This window comes from Prionailurus viverrinus, chromosome D4, assembly GCF_022837055.1.
Source record: "Prionailurus viverrinus isolate Anna chromosome D4, UM_Priviv_1.0, whole genome shotgun sequence".
In the NCBI taxonomy this organism is placed as follows: Eukaryota; Metazoa; Chordata; class Mammalia; order Carnivora; family Felidae; genus Prionailurus; species Prionailurus viverrinus.
Genome location: NC_062573.1, coordinates 37,866,805 through 37,882,659, shown reverse-complemented (window position 1 = coordinate 37,882,659; position 15,855 = coordinate 37,866,805). Strand labels below are relative to the sequence as shown.

Here is a 15,855-nt window from a genome sequence, read left to right as displayed (position 1 = left end):
ATGGCTCAGTCGGTTAAGTGCCCAGCTTTGGCTCAGGTCATGATCTCACAGTTTTGTGAGTTTGAGTCTCCCATATTGGGCTCTCTGCTCTCTCAACAGAGCCCACTTCAGATCCTCTGTCCCCCTCTCTCTGCCCCTCCACCACTCGCACGTGCATACTCTCTCACTCTCAAAAGAAATAAACTTAAAAAAATAAAAATAAAAAAAATAAAGGTCACACAGTGAATTCTTCTATTCCCCCAAAATTTAAAACATCAAAATATTGGTCCTTTAACTCTATAATGTCATGTCTTTTTATTTTTATATAAATTACTTTTAACCTTAACAGACTTAAAAAAATCTTTCAACTGACAGTAACTATCAAGTATGAAAATACACCTAATAAACCTAAATTCCTCTACTACTAAAGAGCAATACTGATTTGTTTTACTTTCAGGCTAACAACTGCTTCGATCCAGTAAGATAAACAGGTGGTAGTTTTAGAATAACTTTAAAATCTTAAAGACTTGTCAAACTTAATTCATTTTTTTAAAGTGTTTATTTACTACACTGTACTCCTGAAACTAATATAACACTGTACGTTAATTGGAATTAAAATAAAAACTCTCATATCATTTTATATTTTAAAAAACAGACTTGTCAAAATTAATCAAATAATTTTAAGAATATGAATACTTTGCAAATAATTCGGTAAGATATTTTACATATAAATTAGTTTTCCTTAGTATGAAATACAGTTTCTATTTTTCTTCAAGTCCCTACATAATACCAGGCTCACCAAAAGAAAGAAAAACCAAAAACCATGGACAACATGGTATAGGTAAGGTATAGGTATATGGTATAGGTATATACCAACTAAGTATAGGTATCCTCACAACCCCAAAATAGAAGCAAGTGAGAACAAACCACTAACAAGTCATAAAAACACAATATCAGCATTTCCGTGGGAGGAGAAGGGAGGCCAGTTGGGAATCTAATAGACCTGATAAAAGGAGAAATTCAAAATTAGTAGAAATCATGGCAAATCAATTTGACACAGCAACTGAAATTGGAAGAGGTTTTGCCTCTAATAATAGCAGGCGACGGCAAAATGTAAGAAGGTCTAAAGAACCTGGAAAAGTCTCACCCCTAAGAACTCTTGAAACTGATCAGTCAGGGCTCCCTTCCAGGACAGAGTTCCACACTAAGGAGAATAAATAAACTGGTTATGGAATCAAAATGAGCAGGATAGAGAATATTAACAGGATGGAAAGAGAAGTCCAGGTAAAAGTGGAGGAAGAAAACAGAACCAGGAAATGTCAAAAAACAAGCCACCATAAGTGAACATTAGGGAACAAGAAAAAGTCAAAGGGCCACGAAGGTAGAAAAGCTAATCTGAACCAGGTTCTTTCTAAAGTTCAGAAAAGTGAGCTTCACATAAAAAAATGGGAAACAGGGGCACCTGGGTGGCTCAGTCAGTTAAGCATCTGACTTCAGCTCAGGTCATGATCCCACCATGGTTTGTGGGTTCAGCCCCCATGTTGGCTATGTGCTGATAGCTTAGAGCCTGGAACCTGCTTCAGATTGTGTCTCCTTTTCTCTCTGCCCTTCCCCTGCTCATGCTCTCTCTCTCTCAAAAATAAAATAAAAACAAAGAAAATGATTAGAAAAAAAATTTTAATTAAAAAAAGGGGAAACAAAAACATCAAGGTCATATCCTATGCAACAGTGTTATAAATTAAAAGAGAGACAGAATAAGAACACACATATAGAAATAAAAGTTCACCAGAAAGACACACAAAACGTATTAAAACCATTACTTGTATTTAAAATGACAGTCATTTAAAAAATGACAAAAGCCATAAAAGAACAACTCTGAATCAGAATTAGATATGAGGTGGGGCGCCTGGATGGCTTACTTGGTTAGGCAACAACTCCTGATTTTGGCTCAGGTCATGATCTCATGATGGTGGGATCCAGTCTACACTCAGAGTGGAGTCAGCTTGGGATTTCCTCTCCCTCTCTCTCTGCCCCTCCCCTGCTCATGCTTTCTCTCTCTCTCAAAATGAAACAGTGAAAAAAATATTAGATGTGAGGTAACAGAATTCAGGGAAAAATTAGAAATTAAAAAAAATTTAAGATATGAAAACTAAAGGAAGAACACAGGACTGCATAAACACAACAGATAATGCCTTAAAGAAATAGGTGAAAAGGGAGATTTTAAACTCAAAATGAAGATTAAAAACAATTCACAAAAAAGTGACATATATTGAAGATATACAAGACTCAATGCAAATCATAGGAAATGAAGAAAACCAAAGCAAGGCAAAAGGACAAACACAACAATACTTCAAGTAAATGTTCTTGAAATGAAAAAGAAATGATGTGAAATTACTTAACGGAAGAGCACATTGCATGTCTGAGAACATGAACACTGAATAACACCCACACATGTTCTAGTAAAAAACTACTGGAGTGAAAGAAAATATGGCCACCTTTAAGCAACAGTGTCCTTACCAGCCTCAGTCCTTATCACTGATGCTAATCAGCTTTTATCGTTGTCTATTCTCTTTCTCACGCCTTCCCACTTACAATCAATTCAGATTCTACATTAATCTAAACACGGAATTTAGAAAAAAAAAAAAAACCTTAAGATTGACAAAAGAAAAACTAGATTAAAAAAACCAAGTAGTAACTGCTTAAACAAATTTACTAAAAACCACATTTGCCACTACTCCTTTATGAAAGTCCACTAAAATGACAAGTACAGAGATTAAAAGCACTAACATATTCAGATAGACAGTGGCCGAGAAGACAGAGATGGGTCAAAAAATCTGGGAAGCTGGAGCACAAATAGATGAGTGGCACCGATCTTGCTGGTGAAGGTTGCAACTTAAGAGCCTATCGAGAGATGAAACAGGAGCAACTTGATTCTAAATACAAACGCAAGTAAAGCTCAGTAACAAAGACCCAAAGACAGAGCACAGGGATGAAACATGAATGTTGATCTTCTCACAAAAGTCAACCAATGATTCACCAACTTCACAGAATATATGAGCAAAGCTGAAGTACGAAATCTAAACTCAGACATACCGAGCAGTTAAGAACAGGGCTAGCCTATTGAAATTGGGGGATTAAATAGTCTTGAGAGTAAACTATGGATTATCCTTAGCCAACCCACCAAAAAAGTGAACTGCACTCATTAAAGGGCCTCATCCATAAAAAGAACTTCCAATCAGCTTTTTAGGGTCTTAAGAGTAGCCAAACATTACCAAAGACTTACGAAAATTAGAGAAAACATCAGACAGAGAACAAGAAAAACATGAACTTGAAGAAAATACAAGACAAAAAACAGAAGACGACTTGAAAACAACCAATACTAACATTAACATCGTCAGGTAAAATGTTACATCCACTGGGGCACCTGGGTGGTTCAGTCGGTTTAATCATCTGACTTCAGCTCAAGTCATTACATCACAGTTCATGGGTTTGAGCCCCACACTGGGCTCTGTGCTGACAGCTCAGAGCCTGGAGCCTGCTTCAGATTCTGTGTCTCCCTCTCTTTATGCCCCTCGCCCACTTGTGCTCTGTCTCTCTCTCCCCAAAATGAATGAACATTAAAAAATTTTTTTAAATGTTATGTCCACCAAGGGCCAAGGCAATGGCCAAATAAGACCTGGCAAATTTAGGCAGTTAAGAAAAACAATGAGCTCTTTTTAGATTCAGGCAGGTTATTACTTACAGTGAGAAAACAGTGGCCAAAAGGTGCCAATTCCTCATGGCCCTTATGCAGGGTGACACCAAAGAAAAAGGGACCAGATGGAAGAGGACTAACGGGACACTCTATTGCTGAAGAGCTAATGCCATGCTGTAGCTAAGCAACTGTCTAGCCTGTAGCAATGTCCTAAGTGGAGCATGACAGAAAGTCTCAAGTTTCAAAGAAACCAAGGAGACAGATGGGAAAACTGCTTCAAGACATCTTTCTGCAAGACAGGGAGGCTTCCTCATGAAAGAAAGGCAAATAAAATGTTCTTATGACTACTCTTCACAAGACCACCATGTTCGTAAGAGGATCACAGGTTGTTGCACCTGTGTTGTAGGCTGGTCAGAGGTACAAACTCTGCCTGCATGGCCTACCAGGATACGTGCAAGGTCACCTGGACACCAAGGTGGAGCCACTGCCCTACAGACACATGAGCATAATGCTACCTTTAAAAGGAAATATTTGGAGAATAAAAAACTTAAAGATCTTTGAGATATTAAAAATGATAGAAAAAGCTTTAAAATCAATGGAAGAACTAGAAAAGAATATTGAGAAAATATGAAAGTACAAGAAAAAGATGAAAACCAGATAATGAGAAGTAAAAAATTTAATAATCAGGCTAGATGTCAGTATCTTAATAAAAGGAGTTCCAAAAACAGAGAATAGAGAAAAAAAAAATAGAGGGAAGGAACTCAGTATCTTAATATTTAAAATTTTCCCATGGCACTGGGGCACATGGGTGGCTCAGTCAGTTGAGCATCTGGCTCAGGTCATGATCTCGCGGTTTGTGAGTTCGAACCCTGGGTCAGACTCTGTGCTGACAGCTCAGAGCCTGGAGCCTGTTTCAGATTCTGTGTCTCCCTCTCTCTACTCCTTCCCCATTTGTGCTCTGTCCCTCTCTCTCTTTCTCTCAAAAATAAATATCAAAAAATTTTTTTAATTTTCCCATGGCACAAAAACAGACACTCAGATCAATGGAACACAACAGAGAACCCAGAAATGGACTCACAAATGTATGGCCAACTAATCTTTGACAAAACAGGAAAGAATATCCAATGGAATAAAGACAGTCTCTTCAGCAAGTGGTGATGGGGAAACTGGACAGTGACATGAACAAAAATGAACCTGGACCACTTTCTTACACCATACACAAAATAAACTCAAAATGGATGGAAGACCTAAACGTAAGACAGGAAGCCATCAAAATCGTAAAGGAAAAAGCAGGCAAAAACCTCTTTGACCTCAGCCGCAGCAACTTCTTACTCAACACGTCTCCAGAAGCAAGGGAAACAAAAGCAAAAATGAACTATTGGGACCTCATCAAAATAAAAATTTTCTGCAAAGCAAAGGAAACAATCAGCAAAACTAAAAGGCAACCAACGGAATGGGAGAAGATATTTGCAAACGACATATCAGATAAAGGGCTAATATCCAAAATCTATAAAGAACTTATCAAACTCAACACCCAAAAAACAAAGAATCCAGTGAAGAAATGGGCAAAAGACATGAATAGACACTTCTCCAAAGATGACATCCAGATGGCCAACCGACACATGAAAAAATGTTCATCACTCATCATCAGGGAAATACAAATCAAAACTACATTGAGATACCACTTCACCCCTGTCAGAATGGCTAACATTAACACCACAGGCAGTAACAGATGTTGGCGAGGATGCGGAGAAAGAGAATCTCTTTTGCACTGTTGGTGGGAATGCAAACTGGTGCAGCCACTCTGGAAAACAGTATGGAGGTTCCTCAAAAAATTAAAAGTAGAACTACCCTATGACCCAGCAATTGCACTAATAGAGATTTATCAAACGGATACTGGTATGCTGTTTTGAAGGGGCACATGCACCCCAATGTTTATAGCAGCATAATCAACAATAGCCAAAGTATGGAAAGAGCCCAAATGTCCATCAATGGATGAATGGATAAAGAAGATGTGGTATATCTATACAATGGAATATTACTCGGCAATCAAAAAGAATGAAATCTTGCCATTTGCAAATATGTGGATGGAACTAGAGGGTATTATGCAAAGCAAAATTAGAAAAATTTGTCAGAGAAAGACAAATATCATATGACTTCACTCACATGAAGACTTTAAGATACAAAAGAGATGAATGTAAGGGAAGGGAAGCAAAAATAATATAAAAATAGGGAGGGGGACAAACATAAGAGACTGTTAAATATAACAAATAGGGTTGCTGGAGGGGTTGTGGGAGGGGGATGGGCTAAATGGGTAGGGGCATTAAGGAATCTACTCCTGAAATCATTGTTGCACCATATACTAACTTGGATGTAAATTATAAAAAATAAATTATAGAAAGTCAAAAAATTAAAATAAAATAAAATAAAATAAAATAAAATAAAAATAAAATTTTCCCCGAACTAAATGACCTGAATTTCCCCACTAAAAAAGTTCACCAGTGATTAACTCAAAGGTTGAAAAAGGTTCATTCTCTGACACATCATCAAGAAATTTCAGAATACCAAGAATAAAGAGCCTAATAGCTTCTGAAGAGAAACAAACAGGACACACGTAAGTATCAAGAATCAAAATGACAAATGACTTCTCAACAGCTTCAGTGGAAGCCGGAAGGCACAGGTGTAATGTTATAAAATTCAGGACAATGATTTCTAGCCTAGACATCAACACTCACATAATGTTTCAATTCAGTGTATGGACAGAACTGAGCCATGCTGAGTCACACTAATGAATCAAAACAATGTATTGTTCATGAATTCTTTCAAAGGAAACTGTTGGAAGAGGCACACCACCAAAATAAGGGAATAAACTAAAAGATAAAAACAGAAGATTCAGGAACTTGGGATATCCAACATGAGAGAGGTGAAGCCCAACCAATCCAGATTAACATAGAACAGAGAGTTCCAGGAGAAATGTCTTTAAGGGGGGGGGGGGGGATGGGAGATTATACATTTGAATCTCCTGAGAAGAGATTTACACCCCTTGAGGACAATTAGGGTGTAAGTTAATGCGTGCTACAAAGAACACTGAGCAAATGAATAGGGGAATTATAATACCAAAAAACTTAGAACAGAAATTAGACTAAAAAAGAAAATATAATTATAGATACCACACAACCCATTTGTGAATAGTATTTACATGTCAAAATAGTATAAATAGTGAATGTTAACCAAGACGTGTGATGTAACTGCACTGTATTAGGAGGAAGAAGGAGGAAGGTATGTGTTTAGGGAAGAGCTAGAAGGAACGGATCTTCGTCTTCATATTCCAAAACAGGTCAGTGAAACCTAAAACTGAAATATCAAGCAATAGCATAATAATTATGTTACTTAGAAATACAGAGATTAATAGAAAAATAGCTAAAAGATTTGAAAGTGGTTATCTCTTAGTAGCAAAAGCTGGTAAAAAGAATAGGAAAGGAGAGCTCTGTTTTTCCATTTTTAAGCCTTGAGGGAGAAAAACCTTTATCAACTTAAAAATCATCTACTTATTATCTTGAAATTAAATAAAACAGTAAATTAAGGATAACTTAAGTTTATGCACCAATTTGAATAATTCTAGACAGTATACTTACCAAAAGATCCTGACAATAAAGACTCTAATAGGCAAAAGGAAAAAAGGGAAAAAGAACACAAAAACTGGACTGTTGTTCATATGCAGCAACACTGTAGTATAAAAAAGATTAAAGATTGCTTCATTTTTGAATCAGTAGAAAGGGGAAGGGAAGAGTTAAGAAATAAGTTTACCAAATTGTATAGTATTCTGTACTGAAATCACAGAGTATAACAGCAGAAGGAAATCTTATATATTGGCTAACAATTTATGTCCCTCATTTTTACAGTTACTTGTGCAAAATAAGACTGCTCTGCTATTAATTCTCAACTCTTTGCATCACAGTGCATTTCAAAATAACAAATATCAAGTCAATATATTTGTATGCCTATTGATATGCTCATTAACCACTTTTTGTTTTGAATTTTTTTTAATGTTTATTTTTGACAGAGAGGGAGACAGAGCATGAGCGGGAGAGGGGCAGAGAGGGAAACAGAATCCGAGCTCACAGAACAGAGCCCAATGCGGGGCTCGAACTCAGAAACCATGAGATCATGAACTGAGCTTAACCAACTGAGCCACCCAGGTGCCCCCTCACAGGTTTTTAAGATCTATACCTGAGTGCATGTGAATTAGTAGGAATATCGAAAACTGGCTCAAGGCCTAATGCATAGGACCCCTTATTATCAGTTAACACCTATCTTTCAAGATTTGGGTCAAGTTCCTCCTCAAATATCAGGATACTTCAATTTGGATAAAAACAGTAAGGCTGTCAAAAATTTTTTTGCTGGGGCGCCTGGGTGGCTCAGTTGGTTAAGTGTCTGACTCTTCTACTCAGGTCACGATCTCACAGTTCATGAGTTCAAGCCCCACATTGGGCTCTGCACTGACAGCACAGAGCCTGCTTGGGATTCTCTCTGTCTGTCTGTCCCCGGCTCTCTCTAAATAAATAAACAAACTTAAAAATTTCTTTGCTCTTTTATTTTACTAATTACACACCACCTCAAAATTCTCCTTACCTTGACCAAACGGGAAATGAGGCATGAAAAGCAGCAGCACCCACATCTCTATTATTACTCGGTCTATTCTGTGCTCAAATTTATCCTGTAACATCCCTGAGTCTGAGATTCTGAACAAGACTAAACACCTCAGAGGCATTTAATAAATACCTGTGAGCTGGTGACTTAAATGGCAGCATTAGATCAATATATGTTATTTTCTAAAACAAACGTATTCCTATTCTCTAAAGCCATTTATTTTTCAAAAAGTCCTCATGTCTTTCAACATTAAAAAAATAAAAAGGAGTGAGAGGAAAAGCTGATTTTCCAAGGCAGGAAACTAAACAGCTTCTAATTTGTGAAGCTTATTCTATCTCCCACATACCACTCTGGTACGATGCCCTGTATACCGTTCTGCACACTGAACAGAGCAGACACACCATGCTGCACAAAGGGGGTGACCCATCAGCTACAGAGCACTCACACCCTGGTCTACAGCTACAGGTCATCTACTGCATTTTATAATTAGTAAGCAGCAAGACAGCTTGTTCCGTATTGCTGTGTTCTTATTGCAATTTTTAGTTCAAGTTGGAATTTAAAAATTATTTTACTGTAATCATTGCTTTCTCATCTTGAAGCTGTAACTGTGAGAACTCACTAGTGCAATCACACCCGCATTGGGGCACCTGGGTGGCTCAGTTGGTTAAGTGTACGATTTCGGCTCAGGTCACCATCTCACCATTCGTGGGTTCAAGCCCCACATCGGGCTCTGAGCTGTCAGAGCCTGGAGCCTGCTTCAGATTCTGTGTCTCTCCCTCTCTCTCTGTCCCTCCCCGCTCATACTCTGTGTCTCACTCTCACATTAAAAAAAAAAAAAAGAAAAAAAAGAAATGAAATCACACCCATATTTACCTAAGAGAAGTACCTCAAATGATATAGGCCTGTGTTACATTAGAAAGATTCAAGGGGGGGGGGGGGGGGGGGCGAAGGGGGGAAATGACAGGATTATTTAAAGTCATGTTCAAAAACAACAAAAAATAAATTTGTAACTTTGCAACTCTAATGTTTCATAACACACTATTTCCGGAAGAAACTAAGATTTACATGTAATTAATAAAATGCAATCCCTGCAAGTCTTATTTATGAGGAAAATCCTCATACAACACTAGGAGAGCAGGACTTACAAATAATATATACTTATAAGCAAATATAAAAGCAATGGTTTCAGATTTATATTTTAAGAAAAAAATTAATTTAAGAGTCTCTACCTAAATTTTTTTTGTATCAAACAACTACAACTAGTTATAGGGCAAAAAGCATCTGTTATTTTGGCAGAATGTTAATTTATTTACAAAAACTATACAAAATTAGATTAATTATAACACCAACTTATCAAAGCTTCCTGAAATTAATTTTGCTTTTGGAAATGTATCAAAAGTCTTCAGATCCAGAATGATAGTCTTTATTATTTTTAATTCATGGAATTATAGCACATCAGATCTTCAAGCGAAAACACGAGATAAAAGCCTGTACAATAAAATATTCTTTTCTTGATAGCTTGGAATGTAAATGAAAATATGTTCCCTTTTTACCGAAGGAAAAAATCTGAACCAAGGGTCCAATAATATCAAATACCTGTTAGAATGGCTTGTCTGCTAGAATTAAAGTTGGGCAATTACTTCCACATTTTAAAAAATGGCCTTAAATTAAGTCCGTTTTTTCTTTTATACAAAACATTTTTCTCAGCCATTTCAGACCCTCTAAACTTTATAACAAAAAATGCTCTTCAGTTTTTACTAGTTAAATCCACACCCAGAGAAGGTGTGTTCAACATGGACTTATTTTAAAAGTGCATATAAGCATGACTAAACTTAAATTGTTGATAAATCTAAGAGCAATAATTTAATTTTCTACCACAAAAATATAGGTAACCTTAAGAGCAACATGCTTGGTCAATCTTTCTTAAGCTTTTAGGTCTGAAGCCAAAACATTTAAAAATGAAGGGGAACAATACAGTGACTCTTTGCTAATGGCTTTTCAGATATCAATTTGCAGACATAAAGACTCATCCAACAAAGTATCCAGGTTATCCAATGATATTTGGCATGAATTCATACAGCAATGACACATATATAATATAAAAGTAACAACAACCAAAAAAAACCACAGGTATTTTAGGCCTAAGATGAGTTTATCTAATAAAGGTTACATGAAAACTATCACGTAAGACCCAAAATAAACTTCATATACAAAACTATACGATGTGGCTTTGTTCAAACACACCTAGAATTCAGATTCAAGTAACTAGGCTGGCTTTTTTATGTCACCAGCTTTCATGAGGGCTTTAATAGCTCTCGCCCTCATCTCCAGTTCTAGCAGCTCCAGCTGCTGTGCGGAAGGCTGAACATCTTCGGGTGGAGGAGCAGTCAGGGTGGCTGCTTTGGGCTCCTTGGGGCTACCCTCTGCCAGCCCCAGAATCTCATTCACACTTTTCTCAATGTCTTTCTCCAGGTCCTCTATCTGACCAGCTTCGCTCTGGACTGTATTGTCTGGGACCTCAGGAGCAGCAGCTTCCTCGGTGCATGGGCCTTCTATGTCGCTGTCATAAGCATCTGCATTTATACTGAGTACATCACTATCTTCCCCTTTGCCTGTAACAAACAAAAAAGGGGAAAGAACCACGTAACCTAAATGCCCTGGTCAAAATGTCTTTTCTATTTATGATTAATGGGGTACCTTGACCCCACCTCCCACCATGAAGTCCCAAATGCATTCCATAATCTCTGTCCCATCCCTTTTTCCCCTGACTCCTCAACTATGAAAACAGATATAATTTAATGTAAATTTTAATGAATTTTTCATTCCAGTTTAGCAGAACATGGAAGCAGTAGGAAATTTATACCATCACATGATCTCTTTTCCTAATTAAAATGTCACACCACTTTATACCACAGTGAAGCTTCTACATTACAAAATTAGTGATGCTAGATACTGTCTGAATAGAGCATGGCTTATTAACAAAAAAGTAAAATTCCATTCTAGAAACAGTTTAAAAAACTTTACTACAAAAAAAGAAAAAATATCATTGGCAAGCTGGACACCATGTGCAATGCAATTACCTACATCTTTTCATTTGCTTTTTCAAACACTTTGTTATAAATCAATAAATTAAAGGAGAATGCCTAAGGCCATTTTCTAAGATAAAATAAATTTTCATCATGAGGATTTTAATTAATAAAGTTAGTACACTATAATTTTAAAAAATATGTTATAAAACTTGTATAACTGATACTAAAACTTTCAACATACACACAGATTATGGCTCTCAACTACCTTGGCCTTGGACATTACTGAAGTCCAGGTGTTGTTTAAACTTTGAGTGCTCACTTACACCTCCAATTTATTTATCTTTAAAAAAAATTTTTTTTAAGTCATGATCCCCCCCCCAAAGGTTACCTTTGTTAAGTCTTCTTATAGTAGGAAAAACTTATTTACCAACAGATGGAAAATTCTGATAATACAATATTATAGGGTTAGGCCATAAACAATTCTACTCCACTGGTTTTGTAATAACAATTTACTGACCTTGACTGATCCTCCTACATCCTAATAATTAAAAAACTACTCCCTATTCTAAAATCAAAGTGGAAAAATAAATTGATAAATTATACGTGTCCACAAAACTGTTTAAAAAAAAAACGTTGCAAGTTTTAATTATTTGATGCCAAAGAATATTTTACCTATCTTCCCCAAAGAAACAAATATTCCCAAATAGCTAAAAAAATAAATAAAAATACAGCCGTTTATGTAAAGAAATAATGCTTTATATAAGTATTGCAACTTGAGACAAAAACAAATTTAAGAAATGAAGCGCTAAGTTGTCCACAGCCTCAAAAATTTCACTTTCATGCTTAGCCATCTTTAATCTAAAGTTCTAAATCTGTTCTCACTGATTCTGAGTGAAAACCTGCGGTCTGTTTAAAAGATTTTAAAACATAAGTTTTTGAAAAAATGTAATCTGTTTTTCTAACTATAAGTTGTTGCCTGATAATGAATTAAGAGCAGAAGAATATAATGGTGGGTGGGGAGAGAGGAAAGGTCTGAAATTTGGGATACCTGAGTTCTAAAACTTTACTCTGCTATAAAGTATGTGATTTGAGCAAATCCCTTAACTTCCCAGAATTTCCTGAAATTAAGGCAAATTGTCCTAGGACATCTCTAAAGTGCAAGGTCTAATACTACCCTAAGTTAAGTCTATATAAATGTTTATAAAATGGCAATATTTCAGCTCTTTTGTTTTCCCAAGACATGATTACCACTTATCTTTCATTTAATACATTGATCACTTGGATAATCATCCAAAAGAATTTCCCATTGACAGTAGTAGCCAATGAAAGGTAAGTAACATCAGTAAATCTACTTTTTTTCATGCAACAACCTGTGGGGGTTTTAGGGGTTCTTTTGTTGCTTTTTTTAAGCAGTCTCTAGAGCCAACATGGGGCTCAAACTCACAACCCTGAGATCAAAAGTCACATGCTACACTGACTGAGCCAGCCAGGTGCCCCCAAATAACCTTTTAAAAGGACAACAGATTTTCTAGAGAAAAGAAGTACATTTACAATATCCAGGCAATATAAATGAAGCTCACTTATTATCTTGGGTACAGGGTTCAATGTGTAATATTATAACTATCGAATCCCTTATGTGCTAAATCACAAATTCTGAAGTAGCTGTATTTTTATGAAATTAATTTGCTTTGAGTTTATATGTGAGCAAATGATAATAGCAAATCTTAGAGATATTTTCATTAAATAAGTGGAGAATCTACACTCGTAGATCCTGAAGACATACATGGCAAACTTTCCAGCTGAGTATCACTGTCATATACCATCAGCTTATATTTCTGACCAAAAGACTACAAGGATATATATGAGTGTATATAAATATTTTCTAATGGAATGTACATTATGTTCATCTTATTACTGTGTTTTATCAAACACTTCAAATGGCTAAGAACCAGAGCTATATATATTCTCACCTAATTCAGACAATTTTTCAAGCCTATTTATATAAGCTTAAGAAGCAACCACAGCTAAAGAGCCTCTTTGCCCCAAGCTTAAAATAATAAAATCCTTTTTTTATAAAGTTATCAGCACAGGAAATTCAGGGTCAAAGTGTTTATACACACACTTCCCATGTTTCAAAGGAGGTAAATCTTGACAAGAAAGTTCTTTATATATTCTATGGGTTTGTTTCAAAGTTTTCAGCAGGCAGAAGGTGGGCTTTGCTTTATTTCTTTAAACAGCTATACATATCCTATCACTGAAGAAATGGTGCTCCATGAATTTGGTGTTCTCTGTTTACATTTAAAATTATCCAAAGTCGGGGCACCTGGCTGGCTGTTGGTAGAGCACATGACTCTTGATCTTGGGGTTGTAAGTTCAAGCCCCATATTGGATGTAGAGATTACTTAAAAATAAAATCTTAAAAAAAAAAAATGATCCATGAGCGCCTGGGTGGCTCAGTCAGTTAATCGCCCAAGTCTTGATTTCAGCTTAGGTCATGATCTCACGGTTTGTGAAGCGCAGGGCCTGCTTTGGATTCTCTCTGTTCCTTCCCTGCTCACTCTCTCTCTCTCTCTCAAGATAAATAAATAAACTTGAAAAAAAATTATCCAAAGTCTAAGTGCCTGAGTTCTCCATAACACAGTACTGGTGAATACATTCATAGATTCCATCTGCCCACTACACCTGTACCACGGATCCCAAAGCTTTGTAGAATTTGTGTCTGAAACAACTTAGCATAACACTTCACCTCACAAATGTGAAAACAAGGTGACTTGGACAATGTAACATGGTAAATTATTTAAAGATTTAGGATCCTACTTCACTATTCCTTAATTTTCATCATTCTACTGACTTGCTTTTTAAAGTATCATTTGCAAACACATGAATACACTTCCAAAGATAATTTATTCTCATCCTTGGTATTAGGAATTTATAGTTCTTTTTCTTGTCAATTATGATCCTCAAGGTAGAAGTGGTGAAACTTGTACATTTTTTCTAAAAAAAGTAACCTTACCTCAAAATGCTTCATTCATAAGTCTTAGAATATCAGTGTTGTCTGTTCTGTCCTTCCACCAGTCCGCATGCGTGTCTGTGTGTGTGTGCGTGCGCACGTATGTCTCAGGTTTGCTTTTTGTTAAAATAAAAATTTTAAATGTATGTGTGTGTTATCTTAGGTTTGCTTTCTGTTAAAAGTTTTAAATACCCAATTGGAAGTACACAAACGTACAAGAATTATTAATCACAAAGATTTTGAGGGATAAAAATTTTAAAGGATTTTAAAGTTATGCTAGCATATTTAAACCTCAATAGAGCCTACATTCTACTTGCTAATAATTCAACTTAAGAGTAGTTTTAATGCACAAAACGGAGGCATATCTAATGTTATGAGTGACTGTATGCTCGTGAAACTTCCTGATAGTGAATTATTAAATTAAGCCAGGAGACAAACCTTAGAACATAGAATAATTAAATATCTGTCTGAATTCCTGCCGAAGATGGCAAATTGAGCACACATATCTAATTCCCTTCTCTACCAAGAAGCCAATGAAGTGACAGAAGGCCGATACTTAAAAATACAATAATAGCATAAATACTATAAATTAACTGAGAATAAAACTAACATCAGTCCTTTATAAGTAAAATACAAAATGGAGAATCCATAAAGGGGAAAAATCAACAAATTTAGCTAAATAAATAGTAGGACCTCTGGGCAGGGGACATCATAAATAAAATAAGACAGAGGCACTCTATAAGAAAATATTAATGAACTATAATATATACAATGTCCAGGTATCATTAAGAGATAACTAAAAACAAGGGCAAAGGGTAGAAACAAGTCAAGCATTCCACAAACTATGAAATACAAAAAGCATCAATACATAAAAATGCTCAACTTATGGGGCGCCTGGGTGGCGCAGTCGGTTAAGCGTCCGACTTTAGCCAGGTCACGATCTCGCGGTCCGTGAGTTCGAGCTCCGCGTCGGGCTCTGGGCTGATGGCTCAGAGCCTGGAGCCTGTTTCCGATTCTGTGTCTCCCTCTCTCTCTGCCCCTCCCCCGTTCATGCTCTGTCTCTGTCTGTCCCAAAAATAAATAAACGTTGAAAAAAAATTTAAAAAAAAATGCTCAACTTAATTTCTAACCATGCAATGCAAATTAAAATATTACTTTTAACTCATTAGTTACAAAAAGGAATTTTACCCATCTGTAAAAAAATTAATAAATTTATAAGATGGAAAAATGATCAAGACATGATTAAGTGAACAAAGAAAACTAAAGAGTAATAACTATATTTATATTCAAAATAACAGTAAATTATTAATAGTGGTTACTTCTGGGGAGGAAAGTTAATGTAGAAAAAAGAAAGTGAGCTTTCCAATTTTGCCCTATGAACATATGTATTTCTTCAACCAGTTCTAAGAATATAATCCTTATAAAAAGTTTAAAAAGAAAAAATGAAACCATAATATTAGATAACACAGAAGGGTATCATCTAAAAAGACATT

At 36.0% G+C, this 15,855-nt stretch overlaps 1 protein-coding gene across 2 annotated transcripts in view; it reads right to left on the bottom strand.

Annotated features, from left to right (window-relative positions):
* Window positions 1-9,610: 9,610 nt before the first annotated feature.
* Window positions 9,611-15,855, bottom strand: part of CAAP1 (caspase activity and apoptosis inhibitor 1) — a 52,605-nt gene continuing 46,360 nt past the window's right edge. For both annotated transcript variants that reach the window (XM_047829669.1, XM_047829670.1), the window contains exon 6: window positions 9,611-10,935. In XM_047829669.1, coding sequence (XP_047685625.1) covers window positions 10,589-10,935 — 347 coding nt within the window. In that variant the 3' untranslated portion in view covers window positions 9,611-10,588. The remainder of the gene's footprint in view (window positions 10,936-15,855) is intronic.